The 16,856-nt window shown below is 43.1% G+C and overlaps 1 protein-coding gene across 1 annotated transcript in view; it reads left to right on the top strand.

Annotated features, from left to right (window-relative positions):
* The window catches only part of LOC149449320 (carnitine O-acetyltransferase-like), a 54,348-nt gene that overhangs the window by 15,102 nt on the left and 22,390 nt on the right, over positions 1-16,856 (top strand). The window contains exons 3-7 of the mRNA XM_089693398.1: positions 1,934-2,052; positions 4,551-4,604; positions 7,437-7,602; positions 11,148-11,322; positions 14,493-14,671. Coding sequence (XP_089549524.1) covers positions 1,934-2,052; positions 4,551-4,604; positions 7,437-7,602; positions 11,148-11,322; positions 14,493-14,671 — 693 coding nt within the window. The remainder of the gene's footprint in view (positions 1-1,933; positions 2,053-4,550; positions 4,605-7,436; positions 7,603-11,147; positions 11,323-14,492; positions 14,672-16,856) is intronic.

Raw genomic sequence — 16,856 nt, 5'->3', positions numbered from 1 at the left:
CATACCAGTGTCAATATACTTTCCTGAAATAATTGCCTTCACAAACTTCTAGCCCAGTTGAACTCATGGGAATAGATATTCAGTCATACACACATCATAACAAGGTAACTTTTTTCATATTTTTCCCCAACTTTCTTGTAACAGCAGTTGCACTGTGTCTAAGAACAACTGAGGAGACCTGCAGGGTAGGCACCAGATTCTGACCACACTGCCCTGTGCACTCCATATTATAACAGACTTGGTCAGACATACTCCCTCTTTCTCTACATTATGGGCCCAATTAAACTATGACGCTGAGGTACCGTGTACTTTACCACAATATGCCACAATGCATTGATGCAATGCATTGCATTCATTTTGAACAGCATCCCAATGGGCCTTCCAATGGACTCGTGTTGCAGTGCAGCTCAATATGCAGTAACGCAGAACGTGCATTGTGCTGCACTGCCAAAGATAGTGCACACGCTATTTTTTAGCAGCAGACAGCACTACAGTACAAGTTAGTGCCACATGTTTGTACATTGTTGCACAGCAAATATGAGCTGTGTTGTGGTACCTTTTAACATGTGTTGTGGTAAAGCATACAGTAATGCCCACATAACCGAATCAACAATAGATGGGCCCTTAAAGTCTGCATGAGGCACTTATATTGGCCACAGCCCTCAGTACTCGCCTATTCTGACATAAATCACTAAAGTGGGATAGCAAGAACTGCATTTCAGTACTATAAAGAGTAGAAAAAAGTTGAGACTTCAACTGGGCTTTCAGTTTTACTGACTTGCAAATATTTTTGTGATATGTATGAACACTGGTGCACAGGAAAAAAATGGGTACTACAGACCTCAGCCATTGCCTGGATCTTTATTTTAATTTTGATTTGGCACAAACCGATTATGGAAAACATGCTAAAGCATATGGGGCACATCAGACATTGCTTAGAATAATTTATTATCCCCTGTGTACCGGTCCCAGAGGCGCACACCGCTTAGTGTTAATCTATTTAGAAGCCAATTATCATACCAGTATGGGTTTAGCCTGTGAAAGGAAGCCATAGCTGCTTGAAGAACCCTACATGGACCAGGGGAGAATGTGCAAACTCTATGTAGGTATCAACACTGGAAGGAATTTACAAACCTGTGTGTACCAGTCCCATAGACACTACATTTATGGCCAATCTCGTCAAAAGCCAATTATCCTACCAGTATGCTTTTGGTCTGTGTCAGGAAGCCATAACTCTTTGAAGAACCCTACATGAAGAAAGGTAGAATGTACAAACACTATGCAGATATGATTACTGGGAGTTCTTTACAATGGTCTGTGGTAGGAAGCCATAGCCCCTTGAAGAACCCTACATGAACCAGGGGTAAACATAAAAACTCTACGCACATCTCATTACAGGGTGCTATTCACCATCTCGTGTCTAGTCCTATCAACACATACTTAATTGCCAATCTAGTAAAAAACCAATTATCCTATCGGTATATTTTTGGCTTATGGCAGAAAGCCATATCTCCTAGAAGAACCCTGCATAAACCAGGGGAGAATGCACAAGCACTATACAGATATCACTGCTGGGAAAAATTAAATATTCCATATCTACCAGTCGGATAGATGCAGATAATTTATGGCCAGTCTAGACAGAAGCCAATTCTCCTACCAATATTTTATTGTCCTGTGGCAGAAAGCCATATCTCCTGGAAGAACCCATAAACCATGATGAACATACACACTCCATGCAGGTACTGCTGGGAATGGAGGACAGGATCCAAACACTTCAAGGCCACAGTGCTAGTCATTGGTTTCCCAGGTTATAATTTGGCGGAATGTAGTACTGTTATTGTTAACCGCACCAGTTTTCAAATATGCCTAGTTTATGTTCCATTCTCTGCCCACTTCTCATATCTATCTGATCCTTTTATCTTTACTCATCTAGCTAACAGACTGGAGACAAGAGTGTATTTACCTAGAGAATCACCTACCACTCCCTGTACATTCCAGCCCGGCTGTCATTCTCCCCCAGAGGGAATACAAAGACTGGAGAGGACAGCTGAGGTACCACGCTAACCTTTTTACTTTCATTATTCCTGTTTCATATAGGTCAACTGACCATCGCATAACTGTTTTTTAAGTGTACCTGTTGCTCTTACGCAGTAAAAAAAAAGTCATCTGCTGATGAAACAAACATTTAAAGGGCTGGATCACACCACAGTTCAACACATGTGCAGTGTGGTGTGATTGTACGGTGCAATACGTTGTTTTAAAACCTTGCCATGCTCACTTTTTTGTTTTTTTAGCTTCAGTGTTAATCCTATGGATTAAGATGTGTTGAGGCACCTTGTAGCATGCTACGTTTAAATGATTTGTGCATTATTTTATCACAGTACGCACCAACATTAAGTATGAACAGGCCCTGTACAAAGACTGCCTTTTGGGTTGACACTGCATTGGAAAGCACTGCTCAATGCAGCCCAACAGTGTTGGTGTGAACCAGCCCTGAAACCTAGAGGCTACCTCTAATGTATATAGTTGGTGACAGGTACCCTTGAATTAAATTGCAGTGCTCATCATTACTCTTAACGCAAGGAGTTCTTGACCTTGCTGGCCATAGACATTGAGAATAGTCACATGAGCAAACACGATTTGGCCCTCTGAAGATGTTCTTTTTAGTCCAGTTTTAGGCTGCATGCACCCTGCCCTAAACATTGGTATTGCTGATTGATTTTGATGGTCTGCCAGCAGCAGCACTTGATGGGACACCTGTGCTCTTCACCTGCAGCTAAATGGCAGAGCCCCATGCACTGGAGCTAATGTCCAGAGTGCATAGAGTCCTAGGCATGAACATAAGCCAATGGGTTGTTAAAGCATTTACAACCCACTGAAAACCCATGTGACCTGTGACACTATTTCCTACCAAGTCGGCAATATTAGCAGATGCCCATAGGATGGCTATAGGTGGATCTACTGCTTATCTGTGAGTCATTCGCCATTATCCATGTACCACTGTAACCAGCTTTACTACCTTGATTCAATATTGCACCCTGAAACGATTATTCCTTTTTATGATAAATGGAGTACGCGGAGGAAACCTGACCAGACAAAATATGGTTTCTGCCAATGTATACCTTTCCTTATAAAAAAGTCAGTTGCCTGTGATGGTGATACGTTAACTTCAATAAAGTGGTTACAAACCTCTGACATGAAAAATGAACAAAGCATATCCTTCTATATTGTGTATATGGTCTCAATCCAAAACCTAGTGCAATTTCTGTCTGCCTGCTTTGCTATCTGCACAAGTCATTTCTGACAGCTAATACTGACTCCAAGGGATGGAGAGGACCAGGAAAGGGCCTCCTGAACACACATGCATGTGCATGTTTCCCTTTGAGAGTGTGTGTGTGTGTGTGGGGGGGGGGGGGGGGGGTAGTTGGCTATTTCCTCCACTCAGATCTCAGGTTACTGTCAGCTCCCTGCTATGTGCTTTGCAGTGTGTGACATCAGATCCCAGCCCCCTGCCTGCTAAAGCTCAGAGAAGCTGTGTAGATTGAGTTTTTAGGAAGCTGTAGAGGAGAGATGCTACAGATAAACAGGTACAACCAGAATGCTGTAAAATCTCCTTGATTGGCTCAGTGCTTGGCATCAGTTTTGTCACTTTCTGAATATTGGCAATTGTGGCATGAATTATGATTTTTTTTCCTCTTTTTAATTATTGAATTATTGTCACATATAGGGCAGTAACAAACAATTGCCCCTCAGTGGTTCCTTTTCCCTCCTACTTCCTTCTATCAGCCTTACTTTGTTCTTAAGTAAGATTAAAGTGTTACTAAACCCAGGACCCTGCATTCACCATATCCGGTCTCCCAGAGTACACAGAACATGGAAATGCAATTATTTTCGTATATATAAACTGCTAAATACCTTTTCTCATCAGCAGTATATAGCAGTCTTGCGACCTCTATCAGTGTCCAGCTGAGCTCTGGTTAATCTTGTAGGAGTTTTCATTCTCCTCTGACTGTCCTATGAGGCTGCATAACCCCTGACCCTCTGTCTGGACAGTGCTGATTGGCCCTGTGCTGATCACATGCAGCCTCCCAAAAAAAAAAAATCTCTAGCAATATACACAAAACTGAGCATGTGCAGACTTGTCACTGCTGCTCTAACTATGGCAGACGGATTGGGGACAGCAAAAGAAGAGGCGGATCAGAGAAGACAGGATCAGACAGCCTTTTTACACAGTGCAGAGGATTAACCCCTTATGTTCCACAGTGAGTATAACAAGCATGCTTTACTGCATATACAGACTGATTTTACTGTTGTGGGTTTAGTAACACTTTAAGGAGATCACATGCAATGTGACGTACCAACCGCTAATTATTAAGGACATCAAATTTTAATGAATTTGAGTTTGTAAGAAAAAAAGTGCTTAATTTAGAGTGACTTTTCACAAACAAAATAATCAGCCTGGTAGAGGAGAGCTTTAGACTTGGTAAAAGTATTTGAAATATGTAGACGTTGGAGAGCCCATGTTAATGTCTTCATTCATATGATTTCAGATTTGCCTCCAAACTAATATGTGGTGTTTTGGATTTCAAAGCAAAAATTGAAAGGTGAGTATATCCTCCAACATGACCTTACCTGGTGTAATCTTATCTCTGGTATTTCTACATATCAGATTTGTGTGTGTGCATGTGTGTGTGTTTTTTATTTGTGTATTTTAATTGTTTATTTTTATCAATTCACAAAATTTAAAGTGAGCAAACAGAAGATAAATCAAGTCAATATTTGGTGTGAATACTCTTTGGCTTCAAACCAGCATTAATTCAATTCTTCAAGCTCTTTTGAAAAAGCACAAAGAAACAGGCAACATTGAGCACTGTAGATGCAGTGGTCGGACAAAGAAACTTAGTGATACTAAAGGCTTACATTTTTTTTGCTAAAAATAACAAAACATGTTGTACTTACCTGCTGTGTGCATTGGTTTTGCACAGAGCACCCCAGATCCTTCTCTTCTCAGGTCCTCTGCAGGCTCTCCTGGCCCCTCCCTCCTGTCGGGTGACCCCGCAGCAAGCAGCTTGCTATGGGGGACACCCGCGGCTTCGTGTGTCCATTCACACACGGAGCCGCAGTTTGGGCCCCAACCCCCCTTTTCATTGGCTCACTGGCTGTGATTGACAGCAGCGGGAGCCAATGGCTGCTCTCTCAGCCAATGAGAGGGAGCCCCTGGATAGCCGAGACTCCAGTACACATCACTGGATCAAGGGGGGGCTTAGGTGAGTATTGGGGGGGGGCTGCTGCACAGAGAAGGTTTTTTTTTTTTTTTTACCTCCATGCCTAGAATGCACGTAGGTAAATAACTTTGAGCCTTTATAAGCACTTTAATGCAGCAGATGAGACACATCGTACTTATTTCCCTTTGACATCGGAAGATGTCCACTAGTGCCATTAGCACAGGATACCAGTGGGACCAAATTACACCCATCTATTTTCTGGAGAAGTCTGGTCAGAAGTGGTCTTCATGGAACAATTACGGCCAAAAAGCCATACCACTGACATGGAAACAAGGCTAAGCAACTCAGCTATGCATGAAAACATAGGAACTGGGGTGCAGAAAAATGGCAGCAGGTGCTCTGGACTGATGAGATATTTGGCTGTAGCAGGAGGCTTTTTCTTCATTAACCACTTGCCTACCGGGCACTTATACCCCCTTCTTTACCAGGCCAATTTTCAGCTTTCAGCGCTGTTGCACTTTGAATGACAATTGCGCGGTCATGCAAGATTTTACCCATATGAAATATTTAGCATTTTTTTCTCACAAATAGAGCTTTCTTTTGGTGGTATTTAATCATTGCTGGGCGCTTTACGTTTTGCACTATAAACAAAAAAATTGCAAACAATTTGAAAAAAAAAGTTTCTTTGTTTCTATTATACAATTTTTCAAACAGGTAATTTTTCTCCTTCACTGATGTGCGTTGATGAGGCAGCACTGACGGGCACTGATGGGCAGCACTGATGGGCACTGATAGGCAGTGCAGATGGGCACTGATAGGCAGCACTGATAGGCGACACTGATAAGCAGCACTAATGAGGTGGCACGGATAGGTGGCACTGATAGGCAGCAATAATGAGGTGGCACGGATAGGCGGCACTGATGCTGGGTACTGATAGACAGCACTGATAGGTGGCACTGACTGGTGCAACTGCTGGGCACTGACTGGCACAACCGCTTGGCACTGACTGGCAGCACTGCTGGGCTGCACTGATGGGCACAGGTGGGTGGCACTTCTGGGCACAGGTGTGTGGCACTGCTGGGTGGCACTGGTGGGCACTGCTGGGCTCAGGTGGGTGCACTGCTGGGCACAGGTGGGTGGCACTGCTGGGCACCGATCATCAGGGCACTGATCATCAGTGCCCTGATGATTGGTGCCGATCCCTGCTCTGACAACTGCCGGTTCTCGGCAGTACTTTCCTCGCGCTCTGACAGCGCAAGGAAAGTGCAGCTGAAAACTGGCAATTGCATTTCACGGTGATCAGCGTGTCATTGGACATGGCTGATCACGTGGTAAAAGACCACTGTGATTGGCCTTTTACCACATCACGTGATCATCTGTGTCGTTAGTACACAGCGATTACGGAGATCGCCGGGTGCACGCCCCCCGGGGGCGCGCAGGAGATCGCTTTCTGGGAGGACGTCATATGACGCCCACCCAGAACTGGCCGGCCGCAGTGTAGCCATCATTCGGCTATCTGCGGTTGGCAAGTAGTTAAAGGCTGGAGAGCAGTAGAATAATGAGTGTCTGCAGGCAGCAGTGAAGCATGATGGAGGTTCCTTGCAGGTGTGGGGCTGCATTTCTGCAAATGGAGTTGGAAATTTGGTCAGGAGGGTGTCCTCATTGTTGAGAAATACAGACAGGTCCATCATGACATACCATCAGAGAGGTGTGTTATTGGCCCCAAATGTATTCTGCAACAGGACAATGACTCCAAACATACACCCAGGCTCATTAAGAATTATCTTCAGCATAAAGAAGAACAAGGAGTCCTGGAAGTGATGGTTTGGCTCCAACAGATCCCTGATCTCAACATCATGGAATCTGTCTGGAATTACATGAAGAGACAGAAGGTTTTGGGGCAGCCTCCATCCACAGAAGATCTGTGGTTAGTTCTCCAAGATGTTTGCAACAACCTGCTGAGTTATTCAAAAACTGTGTGCAAGTGTACCGAGAAGAATTGATGCTGCTTTGAAGGCAAAGGGTGGTCACCCCAAAAATTGATTTAGATTTTTCTTTTGTTCATTTTCTTTCCATTTTGTTATTGATCAAAATAAATGGTTAACACTTCTATTTCTGAAAGCTTTCTTCATTTACAGCATATTTTTCACAACTGATCATGGAAATTTGCAAAGATTAAAGCTTCAAAATCTTTATTTTCTTTCAAACCAGCCCTGGTGGTCTTGAGGAGCTGTGGCGGGGTCACCCCCTGTGTCCTGACCAGTACCATAAATTCTTTGGCTCCTGTAGAGAGCCTGGCTACAAAAGAGATCGGGTCCTTCTGCAGCCGCCGAACAAAGCCCCACCCCATCGCGTGACCGTCTGTAAAAACTATCAGGTGACTTTCTTCTTAATAGTAACATCCAATGTCTGGCTCCTTTTAAAGCAAAAGCCTGGTACACACTACTAGTTTTTTATTCAACCCAGCCAGTTGAATGGGGAAAAACCCCCTGAAAGCTCAGGAGGAGCAACTGTACTAACCAGGGGCGAACTGACCATTTGGAAACTCGGGCACTGCCCGAGGGCCCGGGGTCAGTAGGGGGCCCCATGAGACGCCCCTGGTACCTTTTTTTTTTTTTTTTTTTTTTTTTTTTTTTTTCATAGGTTTTTTTGAGTTTGGGCAAGGACACAGGGGCCCTATGATCCCCCATTGCCCGGGGGCCCCATGAGTTGTCAGTCTGCCCCTGGTACTAACTATCCAATGTTAGTACTGCAATCTCCCCTGCTGTGCTATTGTGTTCTAACAATGGGGGCTGCTCCCTGCCAGAACACTCCAGTAAGTGCTCCCAGCCATTGGGAGCCAATCGGCAGACTTTTTTTGGTCATGCCCCTTCGTCAGAAGCTTCTGTTGGATCGGCCGCCCTACACATGGGTCGAATGTCAGCCAGTTTCTATTGAACTGGCCGATATCGCCCGACATTCGGCCCACGTGTACTAGGCTTAAGATGACAGGATACAAAAACACATACACACTATCTGTTACACACAAGCAGGAACTGAAGACAGTTGCAGTAGAGGCCTGGCAGAGCATCACCAGGGATGAAACCCAGCGTCTGGTGATGTCTCTGCGTTCCAGACTTCAGGCTGTAATTGACTGCAATGGATTTGCAACCAAGTATTAAAAAGTCAAAGTTTGATATATGATTATTATTCTGTCCCATTACTTTTGGTCCCTTAACAAGTGGGAGGCACATATGCAAACTGTTGTGATTCCTACACCGTTCACCTGATTTGGATGTAAATACCCTCAAATTACAGCTGACATTCTGCAGTTAAAGCACATCTTGTTTGTTTCATTTCAAATCAATTGTGGTGGTGTATAGAGCCAAAAATGTTAGAATTGTGTCGATGTCCCAATATTTATGGACCTGACTGTAGATACAGTTGTGACCAAAATTATTCAACCCCCAATGCTGTAAAGGGGTTTAGGGACTATAGTGTACATTTGGAATTGTATTCAGAATCAAATCCTACAAGGACGTTGTAACTACCCAAATGCAACTAAAATGACATCAATTGTTTATGTAATACAGTAGTAAATGGTTCTTATGTGGTTTCTTCATTGCCACAATTATTCAACCCCTTAAAGACTACCACTCTGAAGAACAGAGGTTCATACAGGTGCTTTCCATCAGGTATTGAAAACACCTGTGGATGTCACCGAGCAGCAATCAAGCATAATAAGCACCAATTAGGCAGCTTTAAAATGACTGTGATACTCAGCTCCTTCTAGACATTTACTGGTGTGGTTACAAACATGGTGAAGGCAAGAGAATGGTCCAGGAAGACAAGAGAAGAGGTGATTTCTCTTCACAGGAAGGGCAATGGCTATAAGAAGATTGCAAAGATGTTAAACATACCAAGAGACACCTTAGGAAGCATCATTCGCAAATTCAAGGCAAAGGGCACTGTTGAAACGCTACCTGGTCGTGGCAGAAAGAAGATGCTGACTTCGACTGCTGTGCGCTACCTGAAGCGTAGAGTGGAGAGAAGTCCCCGTGTGACTGCTGAGGAACTGAGAAAAGATTTGTCAGATGTGGGTACAGAAGTTTCAGCCCAGACAATAAGACGCACACTGCGTAATGAAGGCCTCCGTGCCAGAACTCCCAGGCGTACCCCCTTGCTGTCTCCAAAGAATAAGAAGAGTCGACTGCAGTATGCCAAAAGCCATGTGGACAAACCACAAAAGTTGTGGGATAGTGTTCTGTGGACTGATGAAACAAAATTAGAACTGTTTGGGCCCATGGATCAACGCTATGTTTGGAGGAGGAAGAACAAGGCCTATGATGAAAAGAACACCTTGCCTACTGTGAAGCATGGTGGAGGGTCAATCATGCTTTGGGGCTGTTTTGCTTCTGCAGGTACAGGGAAGCTTCAGCGTGTGCAAGGTACCATGAATTCTCTTCAGTACCAGGAGATATTGGATGGAAACGTGATGCAGTCCGTCACACACCTGAGGCTTGGGAGACGTTGGACCTTTCAACAGGACAATGATCCCAAGCATACCTCCAAGTCCACTAGAGCATGGTTGCAGAGGAAAGGCTGGAACATTTTGGAGTGGCCATCGCAGTCACCAGACTTAAATCCGATTGAGAACCTCTGGTGGGACTTAAAGAAAGCAGTTGCAGTGCGCAAGCCTAAGAATGTGACTGAACTGGAGGCCTTTGCCCATGAAGAATGGGCGAAGATACCCGTAGATCGCTGCAAGACACTTGTGTCAAGCTATGCTTCACGTTTAAAAGCTGTTATAACTGTAAAAGGATGCTGTACTAAGTACTAAGATTGAATGTCACTTGGGGGTTGAATAAAACTGATAATGCTGTGAGCACAGAAAAGACATTTGTGGTTATTTCATTATAACTGTTATGTTATATTTGTCTGACCTACAAGTGCCTCTTTAATGTAAATGTAAGCAAGATGACTGAATGATCAAAAGCAATGTCAAACTGGCCAAAACACTCAATTTCAGTGGGGGTTGAATAATTTTGGTCACAACTGTAGGTAACAGGTAGGCATGTCAAGTGATGGAGGTCCAGTGGGAGCATCAGGTCCTTTGGTTGCGCTCTGAGTGTATTCCCGCCGCTCCGCTGGTGTGCAGGGCTTAGGGAGTAGTAGAGGAGTGCAGGGAGGCTCGCAGGGATGAAGTCACCGCATGAACCGGGTTTCCAAGATGGCGCACGTTCGGAGCATGCTCACTTCTTCGTCAGGCTGATCACTTGACATGCCTACCTGTTACCTATCTGTGTGAGTGCAATTGTACCATTAAATCTGCCTGATTTTAACCGTCTATGCTTAGAGTGGCGCTGCTGTCTCTCTTCTCTTATATGTATTTAAAGTCCAACATAAATGTCTGTAAACCATGAGTAAATATACAATTTGTGCAAATCATGCAAAAAACGTAATAAAGTCTACCAATAGTGCTAAAAACTTTTCTGTGACTTCCCCACGAGTTCCACCACCATTCAAAAGCACCTGCTTCTTATCAAAAACAAAACCCCAGGTTATAGGAGGTCTGTAATGCTCAATGAAGCAAGAGAACTGTCAGCTGCAATCCAGTATACAAACAGGAGAATGGAACCACAGGGCTCCCCAGCAAGGGACATAGCTCAGTACCATCAAAAACAGAAGTCACAAATGGTCCACAATGTAAAACCACATCTTGTGTTTATTTACTAAAAGAAGGTACTAACATAATCCAATATTCAAAGAGCGATAAAACGAACTGGTGGCGTGATGACGTCGTCACAAGTCCCACCCAGACTTGTTTCATCTTAGGAGACTTTTTCAAGGAGATCAGCTGACCATGCTGATGAATAAAAGTACATATTTTAGTTTTTAACGTTGTCTTTTCTGTTGTCATTCTTGTATCTTGGTCTACACCAGTTTTTTGAGCTTGATGTCTACAACAGTGATGGTTCCCCACTGACAGAAGACCAGATTCACCAACAGATGCTCTTCCTGCGAGCGCACTCCAAAAAAACCGACAAGGAGCCAGTGGGTGTGCTCACCACTGACCACAGGAACAGCTGGGGCCGGGCATACAATACACTAATACGTGGTAAGTGTGTTCTTAGGAAATATAATTGAACTGTATGGAGGGAACAACAGATAACAGCCCTTTCAATAAAAGAGATGAAAATAATGCGTTCATTAGGGTCCATGCTAGTGAGCTTTTGTTTGCTTCAGAACTGCTTTTTTTTTCTCCATCCAAGTCAATTGGAATACAGAGGCAGATTGATGCAGGTCAGAAGCAGGTTAGCTGCAGGTCAAATGCACCTGTGAAGGTGTTCAGATGGAAGCATCTTAAACTGATCACCAATGCAAGCTGTATGCCCATGAAATTGGGCTACGTTTATTTACTGACCCATGCTTTGACGCTCATTCACACCAGCAGCCATGCTGAAAGCACAGCCGCTGGTGTGAGCTGGGAGCAATAGTGCTGATGCGCTGAATTTGGCGCATTGCACTGTTTGTGTATTTTGTTAGAACTCACAAATGACATTTCATTAGCCACTTGACCTCCGGAAGGCTTTATCCCATACATGACTAGGCCATTTTTTTACTATTCAGCACTGTGCTACTTTTAGCTGGCAATTGCTCAGTCATGCAACGTTGTACCCAAATGAAATTTTTTTCCTTTCTCACACAAATAGAGCTTTCTTTTGGGCAGCACAGTGGCTAAATGGTTAGCACATCTGCCTGGCAGTACTAGGGTCGTTGGTTTGAATCCCAGCCACGGCACCTCCTGCCTGGAGTTTTCATGTTCTCCCTGTGACTGCATGGGTTTCCTGCGGGTACTCTGGTTTCCTCCCACCTCCAAAGACATGCTGGTAGGTTAATTGGATCCTGTCTAAATTTGCCCTTGTATATGAATGTGAGTTAAGGACCTTAGATTGTACGCCCCTTGAGGGTTAGGGACTGATGTGAATGTACAATATATATGTAAAGTGCTGTGTAAATTGATGGCGCTATATAAGTACCTGAAATAAATAAATAATAAATATTATTTTTTTTTAGAAAATGAAGATATTAAATACAAAAAAAATGTTTTTGTAACTTTGCACCATTTTCTTTTAATATACTGTCACTAGTGCAGTACAGCATCATATTTATATGAGCTGAGCAAACTGTTGGCGCTATATAAATCCTGTATAATAATAATAATAATGGTGTGGAGGTTATTAGGGATACTGACTGGTGACCGTATGTAAAAAAAAATATATATATATTTTAACAATTTTTTTTCTTACAATATTTAAATTTTTTTCCATACTGTTAGAGTAGTTCAATGTCACCATAGTGGCACTTTACTACTCTGGGGGGAGGGGGTGGTGATCAGGGATTTTTTTTTTTTTTTTTTTTTTTTTACACTGTGATTGCTTGTTACAGTGATAATCACTGTAACAGCAATTGTTTGACATGAATGATTTTCATTCATGACTTATTGTTTACTATTGTGATGCTGTGATTGGCCCACAGCTACCACATGGTACAGGGTGCTGTGATTGGCCTAGGTACCATGTGATAGCTGTGGCCTAATCACAACATCACAATAGTAAGTAGGCTGTCATGCAGGGACATATTTATCCCAAGGCAAACATTGCACTTGCCTAAGTGACATTTTTCAGGGGGGGGCAGCACCTCCCAACCAGAAGAAGGGATGAAAGAAGGGTCACGTGCACCATGGGAACCAGGTGGGAACCGAGAGATGTTGTGGGCTGCTTGATGGTGTATGTAGAGCTCCTGGGGATGTACAGTGCTGTGAAGATGAGTGTCTCTCTATCACTGGGGGGGCAGTGGAAGGCTCTCCTTGGTGGGGGGCAGGTGTGTTTGGTCAATGTCATTCTCTCTCCGTGGGAGGGGGAAGGGGGGTTTGTGTTGGTCGGTGTCCGTGGGGGCAGATGATTTTTGTGTTTCCCATCGTAGCACAAAACCTAAATACACCACTGCTGTCATGGAAAGGCTTTCATGACAGTTTTGTTTACATGCTATCATGTGATTGCTATGATTGATTTTAGTGATCACATGATATCCTGAGAGCTATTAGCCAGGTACCGAGCACTGTGATCCGCTGTGTCCATCAGGCACAGCAGTCACTGGATTGTGCTGCTGCTTGCCACAGAGGGTGCGCCAGTGTGCATGAGCATAGCGACGTATGGGTACGTTGCGGTGCCTGGAGCACCACTTAAGCCTCATAAGGTATAATTTTTGAATGGAGCAACGCAAACGCAACATGTAGACAGGACTGTAAGCTTACCATTATTTTATTTATTTATTTTTTTTAGTGACAGGTGCTTTGATTGGCCTTTAGAGCGCTTTAAAAAAGCATGAGCCCTAAGACATATAATAACAGATTTAATTACACATATATTGGGATTTTGAAATCCTATATTACATATTTATATTGACGCATAAATTTACACGTTTGTGATTAAAACAATAGTTTGTAATTGTATCTTATTTAATTTTGGCAAATGAGCTGTATTCACAAGGTGCTTACTTACTGTATGATTTAACAAAGAATTACTGAGGTTTATGCAGGCCATAGACGGTTTGTTTATCGGCCAATTTTTCATCCGAAAAACGAAACATCATTCGTTCTGTAAACCGATGTTGCCACCAATGATTGCGAAAATCGGCTGTTTTTTATGAATTTTCCAGCATGAGCGATAAACGAAATGAGGAGGAACCGCGAAAATTGGCCAATTTATTCTTTCAGACCAAAATTCGGCCGATAAAAGAACCGTCTATGGCCTGCATTAGGGCCCGTTCACACCATGGTGCAGAGATGTCCGTTTTTCTGCACACGTTCTGCAAGGGCACAACAAAATCAATTGTTTTCTATGTGCTCCATTCACACCACAACACTAGTATCATGTGCAGATTTTTTTCTGCACCGGAATCGGCAACGTGTATAAAACTCATTGGAGCGTGCATGAAAACTGATGTCTCTGCAAGTGAAATCTATGCGTCCGTTTCCTTCAGTTTTTCTGCATCTATGGAGTGAACGAGACCTAATTGTACTTGTAGGTTGCATCAAGTAGCGCTGCACCCATTATCACATTCATATGTAGAGCTCTGTGGAAATTGATGGTGCTGTATAAATGCCTGTACTTCTTCTAGTACTATTAATTATAATAATAATAATAATTTTGACAGCCAAAAACAGATTGGTTGCTCTTGGTGAGACTACTCCATTCACAGTGTTTTTTGTGCCTTTATCTCCAGACCGTCTGAACAGGGAGTCTGTCCGGAGCATCCAGCGCAGTCTGTTTACAGTGTGTCTGGACGCCACCGCACTGAAATTCTCTGAAGATCTGTACAGCAGTCGTACTGCCGCTCAGATGCTCCACGGCGGAGGGAGCCACGCCAACAGCGGCAATCGCTGGTTTGATAAGACCCTGCAGGTGTGTTCAGCACTGTTCCCTCACCGTCTCCTCTGTATTCTTCCCTCTGTAGTGATAGACTACACTCTTTCAATACCCAACTATATAAGCCTGTTTGTTCTAAAACAAATTGGTTTACATAGATGATATTATCTTGTTTAATTGTTTATTGATTAGAGCTGATCTTCGGCCTTCCCTTCAGTCTTGCACAGTTGCACAGACTGCTTACTCTGATTTCACTGCACACTGTGAGCTTCTCACAATGTGTATTAGAAACTACAGCAATTCACATAGAGACCGCCTCATTTCCTTGCTGGAGGATGTCTAGCATCATATAGTCCCTTTCTCTGAAGCCTGACTGCCTCTGGCTCATGGCTCACCCCTCTTTCATTGGATTTCAGCTCTTTCAGTCATGGAGGCTCAGCATCACATATGGTAGGAGTTTGTGGTTAGTAATGTGCCAATACCAGAGCTGGAGTTTGAAGCAGTGCTATCCTAATAGCAGGGGCGGACTGACAACTCATGGGGTCCCCGGGCAATAGGGGATCATGGGGCCCCTGTGTCCTTGCATGGAGATCATATCCCCCTTATGTATTATACATGGAGATCATATCCCCCCCTTATGTATTATACATGGAGATCATATCCCCCCTTATGTATTATACATGGAGATCATATCCCCCCTTATGTATTATACATGGAGATCATATCCCCCCTTATGTATTATACATGAAGATCATATCCCCCCTTATGTATTATACATGGAGATCCTATCCCCCTTATGTATTATACATGGTGATCCTATCCCCCTTATGTATTATACATGGTGATCATATCCCCCTTATGTATTATACATGGTGATCATATCCCCCCTTATGTATTATACATGGTGCTCATATCCCCCCTTATGTATTATACATGGAGATCATATCCCCCCCCTTATGTATTATACTTGGAGATCATATCTCCCCTTATGTATTATACATGGAGATCATATCCCCCCCTTATGTATTATACATGGTGATCATATCCCCCTTCTGTATTATACATGGTGATCATATCCCCCCCTTATGTATTATACATGGAGATCATATCCCCCTTATGTATTATACATGGTGATCATATCCCCCGTTATGTATTATACATGGAGATCATATCCCCCCCTTATGTATTATACTTGGAGATCATATCTCCCCTTATGTATTATACATGGGGATCATATCCCCCCCTTATGTATTATACATGGTGATCATATCCCCCTTCTGTATTATACATGGTGATCATATCCCCCCCTTATGTATTATACATGGAGATCATATCCCCCTTATGTATTATACATGGTGATCATATCCCCCGTTATGTATTATACATGGAGATCATATCCCCCGTTATGTATTATACATGGAGATCATATCCCCCCTTATGTATTCTACATGGAGATCATATCCCCCCTTATGTATTATACATGGAGATCATATCCCCCCTTATGTATTATACATGGAGATCATATCCCCCTTATGTATTATACATGGAGATCATATCCCCCCTTATGTATTATACATGGAGATCATATCCCCCCTTATGTGTTATACATGGTGATCATATCCCCCCTTATGTATTATACATGGAGATCATATCCCCCCTTATGTATTATACATGGAGATCATATCCCCCCTTATGTATTATACATGGAGATCATCTCCCCCCTTATGTGTTATACTTGGTGATCATATCCCCCCTTATGTGTTATACATGGAGATCATATCCCCCCTTATGTATTATATATGGTGATCATATCCCCCCTTATGTATTATACATGGAGATCATATCCCCCCTTATGTATTATACATGGTGATCATATCCCCCCTTAATCTCCTCTTCTCAAGAGAGAATAAATTCAGTTCCTCTAATCTTTCCTCATAGCTGAGCTCCTCCATGCCTCTTATCAGTTTGGTTGCCCTTCTCTGTACTTTCTCCAGTTCCCCAATGTTCTTTTTGTGAATTGGTGCCCAAAACTGAACTGCATATTCCAGATGAGGTCTTACTAATGATTTGTACCGGGGAAATGATATCTCTCTCTCTGGAGTCTATACCTCTTCTAATACAAGAGAGGATTTTGCTCGCTTTAAAAGTTAATTGGCTGTGGTGGAATTTTATCAATTGTTTCTGATTGATCGAACAAACATCTGTTTGTCAGGTATCTGAT

This window comes from Staurois parvus, unplaced genomic scaffold, assembly GCF_062004578.1.
Source record: "Staurois parvus isolate SC_StPar_1 unplaced genomic scaffold, SC_StPar_1.0 ptg000631l, whole genome shotgun sequence".
Classification (NCBI taxonomy): Eukaryota; Metazoa; Chordata; class Amphibia; order Anura; family Ranidae; genus Staurois; species Staurois parvus.
Note: the sequence above shows the minus strand (reverse complement) of the source record. Positions and strands in the feature narration are given on the sequence as shown.